Source organism: Triticum aestivum, chromosome 4A, assembly GCF_018294505.1.
Source record: "Triticum aestivum cultivar Chinese Spring chromosome 4A, IWGSC CS RefSeq v2.1, whole genome shotgun sequence".
NCBI lineage: Eukaryota > Viridiplantae > Streptophyta > Magnoliopsida > Poales > Poaceae > Triticum > Triticum aestivum.
Window position 1 is genome coordinate 627276447 of NC_057803.1, and position 12350 is coordinate 627288796.

Below are 12350 nucleotides of genomic sequence, written 5' to 3' on the forward strand. Positions count from 1 at the left end.
ATATACACGTTTCATTAACATTTGGAAGGATTGTGTTCGTATCACATGGAGTTGTTAAACGAAAAAACGTGTATATGTAGTGAGTTTTTAAAATGAGTATATTTATAAAAGAAGGAAGTAGCTACTCTCTCCATAAACTAATATAAGAGCGTTTAGATCACTAAAATAGTGATCTAAACGTTGTTATATTAGTTTACAGAGGGAGTACCATATAGTGAGATGTTATAGGACTAGATATAGGGAACCCGCTTAGGGAGGTGCGCGCATGCATGTAGTTGTGTTTTTTCTGCCTATGATAATTCTAAGGGTTTTCTCTATAATAAAACTGACAAGCGGAACTTGCCAAATGGTAGAGAATAGGAAAAGGACACCACGTGGCAAATGAGGTGAGCAACCTAAAACATAGAGAATACGAAAACCACCATGTTTGCTTCTCCCATTGTCAAAATATTTACCCACAACCCATTACCGAAAACTATTGGTCTCTCATGGTGTCAAAATTTCTTACTTTGTCCTTTGCCTAGCTGAAAGTGGTTTTTGTCGATGGCTTTCGAGTCCGGCAACACCAACACGGAGGAGGATGAAGATCTATTGTACCCTATTTGGAGATCAATCTAATATAAGCAGAAGTAGGGCTATTGCCCATGGCAAAGGGTTAAGCTGGGTTATACTCCTCTCTTGTGTCCATCTGGTGACCTGTGATGATGTCTCACTGCCAAAGTAATCTTGTGCGGCACGTTGCTGGGAGGCATCGATCCAACGAAATTATCCTCAGCAGTGTTGTCGATGGATTAATGCTGTGTAGTTTCACGCTCGTGGTGCAAAATAATCAGGGAAATGGGAGGGCGCGGACGAAGTTCATCCGAATACTAAAGTAAGTAGGAAAAACATTGAAAATCCAAAAACTACATGGCAAATTGAATTTACTAGCCACAGAAATTGTATTTTTAAATACATTTTTAATCAAAACTTACATTAAAAAGTGCAAACTTAGAAGAAACATGAAATTTAGAAAAATGAGTGTGCCCTATAAAAGTTATTGAATAATGAAATAACTAAGACATGAAATATAAAAAGTGAAATGTTTTTAGTTTGAACCATGCATTCCCATGGTTCCTTATTTTTTGTGAGTGAGCATTCCCATGGTTCCAACAGAGTATTTCTCAATTTTAGGCATTTAAAATATCCTGATAAAACATTAAAAAGTATCTTTTGTCTTTTCCATGTTTTTTTTCCTTTTGGGCATAACCATGGACGATATTACTACTTTTTGAATAGTTGGATTGCTTACCACATGAATCACATGGTGGTGGACGATATTACTACCTTCGTTCATAAATATAAGATGCTTTGGATATTTCAATATGGACTATATATGAATTAAAATGAGTGAACAAGCACACTAAAATGCGTCCATATTTATGAACAAAGGGAGTATCAATTACCAACTTTTTTAGGGTCAATCTGGCATGAGTGTTGCCTACTCATAAGAAGAAATGAAGAATTCAAGTATTTACATGATGTTGGAGACGTCCGGAAAAACCACGTGGTGATTGCAACATCTCCAACGCTGACCCTCGAATTTCCTCCCGCATCCATCCACAAACGGGGGAACCAGTCCACCGACACGAATGCGAGAGACACTCATCCAACGCTATCCGCATACAATTCAAACAAGGTTTGAATAGACGGGACGAAATTCATGCAAACCGACATAAATCGGGGGAGGTTTCAGTTCGTTCAGCTTATCGCATGCTGATCCACACTAAAAATAGAAGAGATGCTTGGCTAGATGAAAGACCGGGGGATTCTAATCCGGAGAAGGAAGTGAAAGCATGGATCAAGATGTGGAAGCACAATATTCCGGCCAAAGTTAAGGTGTTCACGTGGCGTTTGGCAAAAGTTTGTGGGCAATCTGGAAGGCCAAGAGAGATGTGCTATGCGAGGACAAATTCCAGAGTCCGTTTGCTACATGCGAGTTCATACAGAATTTTATGAGGGGGCTGTAAGATGTTCAGTCACCTTTTTTTTTTAGAAGATGTTCAATCACCTAGTCATGGGGAAGGCTGCCAGAGAGTTTACATGTTGCAAAACATGAAGCAAAGGTCGGACAGAAGTTTAGCAATGACTGTTGCCCATGCGAGAAAGCAACCCGGCTATACACTGCAGACCGAATCCGAAGCCGAAACAAAAATCACATGAACCGTGCAAGTGAAGATATCAAAATCCTAAGGAACCTACTCTATTTCCCCTATGATGTGCATCATCTCTGTTCTTCCGAACCATATACCACTATCCACGTCGAATCTGAAAGACAGACACCACAACAGTACAACACCGAAACCATATGAGCCGCGCGGGTTAAGAAGCTAACAAATGCTAATGTGCACACAGATAATGTGCTGCAAAATATAGCGCTCTAAACAACAGATAGCACGCTGAGAAATGAAAAACATATAGCCTCAACCCTGCGTGTATAATGGTCTGCATTCTCCCCGCCAAAAAAAAGGTCTGCATTCTGCATATATAACCTCCCAGATAAAAATGTGCCAACAAAAAATAAACTAATCTTCCATGGCAAGCAAAGTACGTACTGAACAAGCCTTACACACATGAAAACAAATCCAGGAAATATAATCTTATTTACTACTATTAACTACCCCCTCCATCTCAAGATGTAAGTTTTTTGACACTATGATGGTGTCAAAATAATGTCTTGCATTTTGAGATAGAGTACTTGTTGCATTTTATCCAACTAGTTTCTCAGGTGGGATATAGTACTAGCTAGCTTAGAACTAACGCATTTTGGTACAGTGCTGCCATGACAGCCAAGAGCCAACAAGTTTAGAACTAACACATTTTGGTACAGTACTGCTTATGAAAACAGAGGCGATTTGCTGTCGCCCATTGCGTAAGATATTATGTTCTTCTTCAGTGGTGATATGTACTGGGCACCATGGAATGCAGCGGCTCTTAGAACATTGAGGGGTCCGAAATCGACAGAGTACATCTTCTGGAAGCCATCTAGAACTGCCGCCATCGCAATATTGGCAGCCTTGCGGTCAGTCTCATACCGATTCAGCAAAGATAGCTGGCAAATGGGAAAAGGTTTGGTTAGTTTGCTGTCCATGATGAACATGTTGTTTTATACTAGAGTAACCAGCATATGCAAGATGATGACAAACAATGATCCAAATAAAGAAACCAGGAGTTAAAGTAAGAAAGATTAGCTTGCCGAATGACCAGCTCATAGTATTAAGAGTTACTCATAGGAGCTAGATACAGTAGTATCTGCATAAATCTAACAAAAACACAGCAATATTAGGTACTTACATCCCCAATATCAGCACCAACAGAAACTCCTTCAGAAATAACTTTTGCTAAGGCAGCTGCATCTCCAAAACCCAAATTGACACCTTGACCGGCCAAGGGGTGCACTGTATGAGCAGCATCACCAACTAAGGCTAGCCTTTTTGAAACATAATCATGGGAATGCATCAGTGACAATGGAAATGCCATTCTCTCTGAGATCAGCCCAATTGCCCTTGGTGGTACTTCAAAGCATTCTTTCGTAGACGCTGCAGTACCTCCAAAGTCAGAAAACAACCTTTCCACGTAATGGTCAAGACTACTAGAGTTGGGATGCGGTCCATAACCAAAATCCAATGCACGGTTCACTGACATCACAAAATCTTCAGAGCTCATTGACTTATGCCGTGATGCCTCCTCTGGGCTCATTGTCCACACTATATTGCTGAAGTTGTCGCCTATTGGAAGCAGGGCAATCGGACCAGAAGGGAGAAACCTCTGCCATGCACAGTCATTCGCTGCAGTATGCTCTACTGTACAGATAATCGCACTCTGAGGATAACTCCAACCAGTTGTTTTTATGCCCGCAATCTGCCTTACATTGGATTTGGAACCATCTGCTCCTACCTGTGACCATAATTTAAAATAAGTGACTGAAGGCAATAAAGAGATACAAAAGTTTGAATGAATGGAGAATCATATATAGGAACTTACCACCAACTTTGAATATAAAGTCTGTCCATCACTTAGGTCAAGTTTAACCAAATTACTACGGCGTAGTTCCTCTGCCTCAGTTGATGGTGGCTTCAGTCCTGCTACTCCTACGTTTCTGCTCTTTGATGGGAAAGCAAGAGACACCAATCGGGTAGGGTAGACCATCTTTCCAATGTCTTCCTTTTGCTCCTGGCAAGGGAAACATCTTAAGTAGCAATTTAATGTGACTATTTCAATGGGAAAGAAAGTCAGATAACAATATAAGTGCAACATCTAGCTGGAAACCACCCAGCCATTAATTTCCGTGTGTTCTGTTCTTTGATATTTTTAGGATATTTGAGATTACCTTATGAGGACTATTAATGTCACACACAAAATTGAACTGTGCTTCATGACCAACAATTCTAACGAAATATGTTGTCGGTAACTAATCATCGTGTACAGCTAATAAAAATCTAATATATGGGATAGGTGCCATAAAAGCAAGTAATCTGTTTTTTATGACAAAGGTCTCTTGTATAACATTTACTTTGCTCTCTAGAATGTGTGGGCTGTAAGGCTGTACTGTATTCAACAAGTTTATAAACTAGGAAAACCATTTGTATGGAGTGAGGTCTTATTAGACAAGTTCAACATCAGTCTAAACATCTAGATACGGATCAAAATCATTGAAAGTTTATTGAAAGATACAGACCTGTAAGCGTAACAGAAGTGAGTTGCAAAGCACCTTGTTCTCCACCACACATCTAAATAACGGAAAAACAAAGTAAAAGGTTATCAATGAACCAGTGGGAAAAAAAGTTTATCAGACAATTACAAGTTTACAGCAGCTCCCATTCAAACATACCCAAGATATTCTTTGGACACATCTCTTGCGTTGTACCTTGTGTATCCCAGTCCAGTGTAATCCCACACCTGCCAGCGAAAATGTGTTAAATTGCAATCAATGCTTATGTTGAACACCCACTATCTAAAGCAAGAAACTGCTGGTCTTGTTGTGTGCAGGTGTAGCAAATAAGTTGGAAGAAACAGTTGCTCTTGTTGTGTGCAAGTGCAACAAATAAGAATGAAGAAACTGTTGCTGTCATTGTTTGCAAGCGCCACAAATAAAAGAGGACAAGACCAAAGGTAAAGGAGGCATGCTAATGCATATACATATGGCTGAACAGTTGCCATGAAAAGATCACATAATAATGGCCTAATATGCACGAAATAAGGCATACAATATGTACCATCCAATCATAGTTAAGCTTCAAGTAATATCCAAAATTTAAATGAAATGAGCTAGGTAAAACAGGGGCCGAATAAGGTATACCATTATGTCAATGTATTTATGTTCCATTCGGAAATTGAGTGGGAAAACTTTGAAAGTGTGAAGCATTTGTGCATGTTCCATTTCACCATTTTATTGTGATCGATTCAATAGTTCATTCAATTTGGTTCAGTGGGACAAATGAATCAAATGGATTCAATAGAGAAGCATCAATGACTTGTTCTGAGTTATCAATCACATGATGAAGTTAATCAACATATTTTTATACATGGACCATCGATTGCAGAAATCAAGTTGGCACTGAGGTTTGCACCATATTCAGTCTATTTAGTAAAGAAACAAACTAAGTCGAAATCTCCCCATATTTAAACATGTGCCATGAAACAGCCATGTTATGGACCATAGAGAGTTAAGCTGTACCCTAAGATTGGATATAAGCCAGTACTTCACCAATCATTTCAACATATCAGGACAGAAATAAACTAGTTTAATGAGACTATATGCTACAAATCTAACATAACACCTCAGGTAGTCAATAAAATAAAGTAGCAGTGCTGCAAGTCACTACAATGAACTTGCAAAAATTCCCCAGGATGCTCTAAGGACATGCTTACATGCTTGTAAGCATGACAATTTATTGCCATGTTCTATGAGGGCAGGGTTACTGCATGAGCATCTGCCATATTTAGTGAAACCTTCTTTGCTTATCATGTTTTAAAAGAATGTCCTAAATAAAGTTAGTCAGACCAGATCTTGCAAGAAACCATGTACTTGAATGGAGACTCGGTAGTTTTTCCTCAATGAGCAACATGGAACTAAGGGTACAATAAGATAAGGCAGACCGGAGATAAAAATAATAATGCTTATCACATAGGTTCAATAGAGCACACACAATAATCAGATTGATAAACAACGTTGACAGCTAAAACTAACCTAGAACAGCAAGTCAACGTTTGTCCCTCTCATACGTTATATAGCACTTATACCATTTATTTATGGTGTTTGTAAATGATAATATCGACATATCCATTCACGGAGTTACAGCTACTATGCAATGTAAAGGCTGCCTAGCATAATTCTGAATTCCCCTCCCAAGCTTCAGCACTGGAAATTTAAAGTTTATTAGGATTGTGCGGAAAATATATTAATATCAGAAACATAACATGAGTTCAGTTACCAAAACATATTTAATCCCATGATGTCAGAAGACACGTAAGGGAGGCCAAATATGATTCTTATACAAAGATGACAGAAAAATCTGCTTAAGAGTTCAGGTCACAATATTGAATACAACTGGTCACTGGTCAGCTTTCAAACAACGCATAATATATCTACAGGATACTGCATCTGTAGTGGATAATCTTTGGCTATGCTACCAGTTTTTCATGTATAGGGAACTGATATGATAGAACTAGATGTACTTGTCCTCTATATAGAATCATCCATATATTAAAAACAACATGACGGGCATGCATACTTTACAGCCAGCCCAAGCTCAAAAGGCCCACAAAAATTCTATTGCCCATTAAACTGCCAAGGTATTTATGTTTTCTATGCTTTATTAACAAACTTGATTACATGTTAACCCATAATTATTTTTCCCCTGGAACAGAAGAAAATAGGAAATAAGCAGACAGATGAATCATGAAATGTCATTTTAGTTTGATTTGACAATCTATCAATCATAGGAACACCAACATATATAAATTATTATATCTAGTGTAGGAATAGATGTAGTGGTAGAAAGCAGGTGAGCACAGAAAGGTAATCACCATCCATATGATGAAAATTGTATGTCATCACCTGCATTTTACCAAAGAAAGCATGTCTCTGCTGTAGAATATGCTCCCATGCACCAATATCTGTCACATGGCATAATACAAGTATGAAATATATGTCAAACTATACAATACTATAGCTACTAAATAAAATGAAGTAGCTACAAACACATAATAAGGAATGTTTTAAGATGTTGTACTTCTGAAACTACGCGTTGTCAAGCATTCCACTTTTCATCCTCAATAAGCAAAAATAGTTTTACACATTTAATCAAATTTATGATTAGGCACAACCAGTGGCAAAAAAGGAACAATGGGTATATATAGATCAGCAGAGTTGGCAGCACCATCCGTGATTGTGCCTATTTGACATGAAGTTCCAGGTTATCACTACACTAAACAAGAAATGCAGCTCAGCTGGATATTGTGTGATGACAGGTGCTAGGCACATATCAGTTACTTAGCTAACATCGCAAAGCAGTAGGTTATGAGTGAAGCACTTTGAGGTTATAGGAACAATCCTATGTAAGCACAGATGGGTTCTTCAGATCAATTTAAAAGCTAGTAGCATGTCTTGTTTAAACAACTGTCAAAACCAACAAAAGGGATCGACCTTTCTGAATTATCACCAAAACATACTAAGCACCCTTTAGTTCCAGATATTGATACACTGCCAACATTCGCCAAATTCTGGCTTGTAACAAAGCAATGACATATCGATTTTATGTTTATTACAACCTTACCTCTGAAGAAGGAAATGGTTGCAGGAGTAACAGTGCTGACCCTTGAATCAGGTATACCATCTTTCTTGAGATAATTCATTGACTTCAATGCAGGATTGCTATCGATGACGGCAACTCGCAGGTGTTTGGTCAATGGCATATTGGCTGCATGTAAGGATAAATAAGCGTAAACCCAAGATTATATACAGAATAGGTGTTTCTAATCTAAAACAACCACAGCATAGGATTGTCAAATTCATACACATGGTGTTTTCGTACAGCCACCAGACTATCCTGCACTACTGATAGCATTTGCAGTAATTGACATGGAACTAGTAAAATGGCAGGGAGAACTTTAATCCAATGGTGTCAGCATTCCTTTAATAGCTAATTATCAGATTATAAGGATCGATTCTCAGACTAAGAGCAACACGAAGCTGAGCTCATCAAAACAATTGGAAGCAAGGAACAGAGGTACACCAAGGCAGCAATACCTACAGAGTGCACAAGCAACAGCCAGGCCCACCATGCCTCCACCGACGATAGCAACATCAAGCTCGTCATCTCCGGCAACTTTCTCTGGGCCCTAAATGTTCACGGACAGAGTAAACCTCAATCAATCTCGCAATTCTCTAAACTCTATGGGCCACTGCACATGCGATTTGCGGACAGGAAATGTACCTGCGGCTCGGACGCTCCCGCCGGCGCGCTGGAGAAGGCCCTCGAGGCCGTCCGGATCTGATTCGCCGCGGCGAAGCATCTGCGGTTTGGGGGGGAAGGTGAAGAAAGACGAATGGATGAGCCGGAGCAGAACAAATCGCGGATGGAGGGAGGGGGGAAGAGAGAGCACTCGCGCGCACCTCGTTCTGCGCAGCAGGGCGTGGGCCGCGGCCGCGGAGGCGCGCGCCGGCGTCGGCGTCATCGGCGACGGGCGTCGGGGTTTGGGTTCCGAGGGCCGAGCCGAACGGAGGCCTGTCTGGTCAAGTGGTGCTCCCAATCCCGTATCTACGAGCTTGACGGACCCCGGGCTCCGCCCGCCGCCGGAACACTCGGCTCTGCCGCCGTGAACAGAGTCGAATTGGCCTGGAGACCCTTGAAGGCGGGGCACCGGTGGCGGGAGGCAGGCGAGGTCGGCTGTCGGGGGGGTGAACGTGCGGCGAGCCGGGATTGTGTGCGGGTGGAGACGGCGGCGGCCACGGTACCTAGGGCCTCTTGGAGAAACACGTCAGGCCTGGGCATAGCGGAGGAAGGAGACGAGGATTTGTTTTTGTTTTCCTTTTTTGAGAAAAAGGAGACGAGGATTTTATTTATTTATTTTTAGATAATGGCCCGAGGATTTGGTTGCGGCGACCGCTGGCGCATATGAGCTTTGATGTACCGCCAACTTCTTTTAGGCCACAAACCCCCGAACGGACATCAGTTTTGTCAGATTTTTGTCCATTTCGATTAGATAAAGAGACGGTATCCGGCTTTTTTTATGTTTGTGTTTGATGTGCGTCTAACGGTTGGGCGCATTTCGTCCAACCGCCTGATGTTTTTTTTTTTACAAAGGATAGAAAACTCAAATTTTGACACCGTGATCATAGTTCATGCCAACGACCATAGTTCATGCCTACAAAATGATCAACCCCCGAGTTTTCATGTCTGCAACAAAGTCAGCGGTTGTCACACTTGCCAGCCTTCGAAAAGAACAATCCTCAAGTTTTCTCGTCTGCAACAAAGCCAACGGCCGACACACTTGCCAACCTTCAAAAAGAATGGCCATAGTCCATGGCCGAGGCCTTCCTAGTTCATGTTGTAGTGGTCGAACATCTCCTTTTGCCGTTTCTCGGACCAACTTCTCTCCAGGGACATGTTGGTCAAGTATACGGTCATGATTGCTAGCCACCTCTTTTTGCTTTGGTGTCGGCATTGATGGCCTCAATCGCGAGCTTCTTCGTTTGGACTTTGGACGGCCTCCTTCATGTCGAGTTTCCTTCCCTTGACGGCCTCCTCCATGTCGAGTTTCCTTCTCTTGACGGTCTCCTCCACGTCAAGCTTCTTCGTTTGGAGCTCCTAGCATATCTTCATTTGCTCCTCTCTTTTTTAATGCTTCCTCTCGCCCCTCACTTCCTTTTGAGTCATCGTGTCGTGCAAAGTTTCTTGCAAGGTGAAAGAGGCCGCATCACGCTTCTCGTCGATCTTTAAGTTAGTTTTGCCCCTCGGCCTCTTCACCCATCTCCGTCCCCAGCCACGGTCGCCGGCCTTCCTTTCTTCTTTAGAGCGGCATATTGATCTTTGAACTCGGGGCAATTTTTGATGAGTGTCTAACAGTGAGTAAGAGTGAATGACTTGTTCTTATGTCGGGCCTTGAAGGCTTCCAAAGATTGAAATGCCTACACAATAAAAAAGAAGGCCACAAATGTAATAGCCAAGACACAAGATGCAACAAACATGAACATGACATTGCAATGAAAGAGGAAGAGGTCATACCAAGTCGCCCATGCCTAGACCACTTACAGGACGAGCTTCAACACTCTCAAGTGCGGCACAAAACTTGTTGAATTCTTGCTGAATAAACTCCCATCTCTTTTGGATTGAGTTGATGCCACGGGTGCCCGCAAACTTGTAGGGCAGAAACTTTCTCCGTTCATGAAAGGTTGTATGAACTCTAGTCCAAAATGGAGTTTTTGGGAATGATGGGGAAATAGGAGAGTTGTGTCCCCAATGGACGGACCAGGGGAGGACAAGGGCGGCGTCCCGCCCGTCTCCGTCTTGTCCATTTTGACGCAAACGCGGCCTAAATTTCGACCAGAAATGTGTCGACGACGAGCAAAAAACAGACGTTTGTTCGTATGCTCCTGCGTGTTGGTTGTAATTTGTGTCCGTTTAGCACCGAACGAATGCAGGCGACCATTCGAGGTTGTGTGTTGGAGTTGCCCTTAAAGCATTGGTTAATAATATAGTTAGCTGCTGGTTATATAGGCATGTCATGTCATCAAGAGCCGGCTATAAATTCATAACTTTATTTCCACTTTATGTCTATCTCTTTCTTATCATTAAACAGGAGCACGCGTAGAGGCTAGATCCCATTCACAGGCACCGAATGTAAAACTTCTCGAAAATTAAAAAGGGGCACGGGAGGTCGAACTCCCGACCTCGGGCTACAAATCAGAGCTGGAAACTGTCGCTTCCTAAAACCAAGCGCTACTCTTTAAGTATTTTCTACAGTAGTAGATCTGTTTCTTTTTAAAAAAATCAACGTTTCTTTTCAAAATTGTCAACAAATTTTATTACAAAATGTTATAATGTTTGAAAATGTGAAAGAAAATTCAAAATTCAAACAAAACCTTGAAACCCGGAAAAGTGAACAAAAATTGAAAGAATTTTTTATATACACTGAACAACTTTAAATTATACATTGAACATTTTTCTGATATACATTGAAACAAAATTAAATACAGGTTGAACACTTTTTTATATACGCCGAACAATTTTTAAAAACACAATGAAAGAAAATTTAAGTACATTGAACATTTTATTAATATACGGTGAGCTTTTTCTTGAATATATGGTGAACAGTTTCTTAAATATTCAATGAATAATTTTTAAAACATGGTAAACTGTATAATACACAAAAGAAGAGAAGAAAAAGAAAATATAAATAGAAAAATAATTTCTTCAACGTATATCACAAAATGTTCAATGTATATTTTAAAATTGTACAATGTATATAAAGTTTCATATTTCTGGCCCATACAACACTGTGCAATCAACAAGTTTCACACATGTCTCCAACAAAGTTTTGTAGACTATTATGCTGAAGATATATTCTAATCATGAAGATTTGGAGAAGATTATACCCTTTTTTAGCCTTTTATTTTTGAACATATGTACACCTTTTAAATTTACAAAGCAGGAGCCAAGTCTGATTAATAAAACCTTGAAGTTGGAGACCTTGTGAGAAATGAACCCTCACATTTAAATCCCTTAGACTTTGTTTGACAGGAAGGGATCGTGGAGGTATTGAGAGAAGGGGATTTAAGGGGATTTGCTGAATCCCCCCTTTTCACCCAATCCCCCTGAAAGCTTAAATCCTTCTCCAGCCACACATCCCCTTCAGCAACGCATCCCTCCGCAAGGACGGCTGCTGCCGACGGCGGCGCGAGGAGAAGGCTCGCTCTGCACGTGGCTCCAATTCCACGAGGGCCTCCTCGTGCCTTCTGACCCGCGTGGGTCGAGGCGGATCGACGGGGAATCAGGTGGATTGGGCCAGCGAAACCTCTGTTGGAAATATGCCCTAGAGGCAATAATAAATTGGTTATTATTATTTTTCCTTGTTCATGATAATCGTTTATTATCCATGCTAGAATTGTATTGATAGGAAACTCAGATACATGTGTGGATACATAGACAACACCATGTCCCTAGTAAGCCTCTAGTTGATTAGCTCGTTGATCAATAGATGGTTACGGTTTCCTGACCATGGACATTGGATGTCGTTGATAACGGGATCACATCATTAGGAGAATGATATGATGGACAAGACCCAATCCTAAGCCTAGCACAAAGATT

General features: G+C 40.9%; 1 protein-coding gene across 1 annotated transcript; it reads right to left on the reverse strand.

Moving 5' to 3' along the window:
• Window positions 1–2545: 2545 nt before the first annotated feature.
• Window positions 2546–9073, reverse strand: LOC123087733 (ubiquinone biosynthesis monooxygenase COQ6, mitochondrial). The gene is made up of 10 exons (XM_044509831.1): window positions 8657–9073; window positions 8478–8556; window positions 8295–8382; window positions 7818–7961; window positions 7100–7158; window positions 4871–4938; window positions 4718–4769; window positions 4024–4212; window positions 3334–3936; window positions 2546–3091 (listed from the first exon to the last, which is right to left on the reverse strand). Exons 1-10 carry the CDS (start codon window positions 8716–8718, stop codon window positions 2876–2878), a joined length of 1560 nt encoding a protein of 519 aa, XP_044365766.1. The 5' UTR covers window positions 8719–9073; the 3' UTR covers window positions 2546–2875.
• Window positions 9074–12350: the final 3277 nt, after the last annotated feature.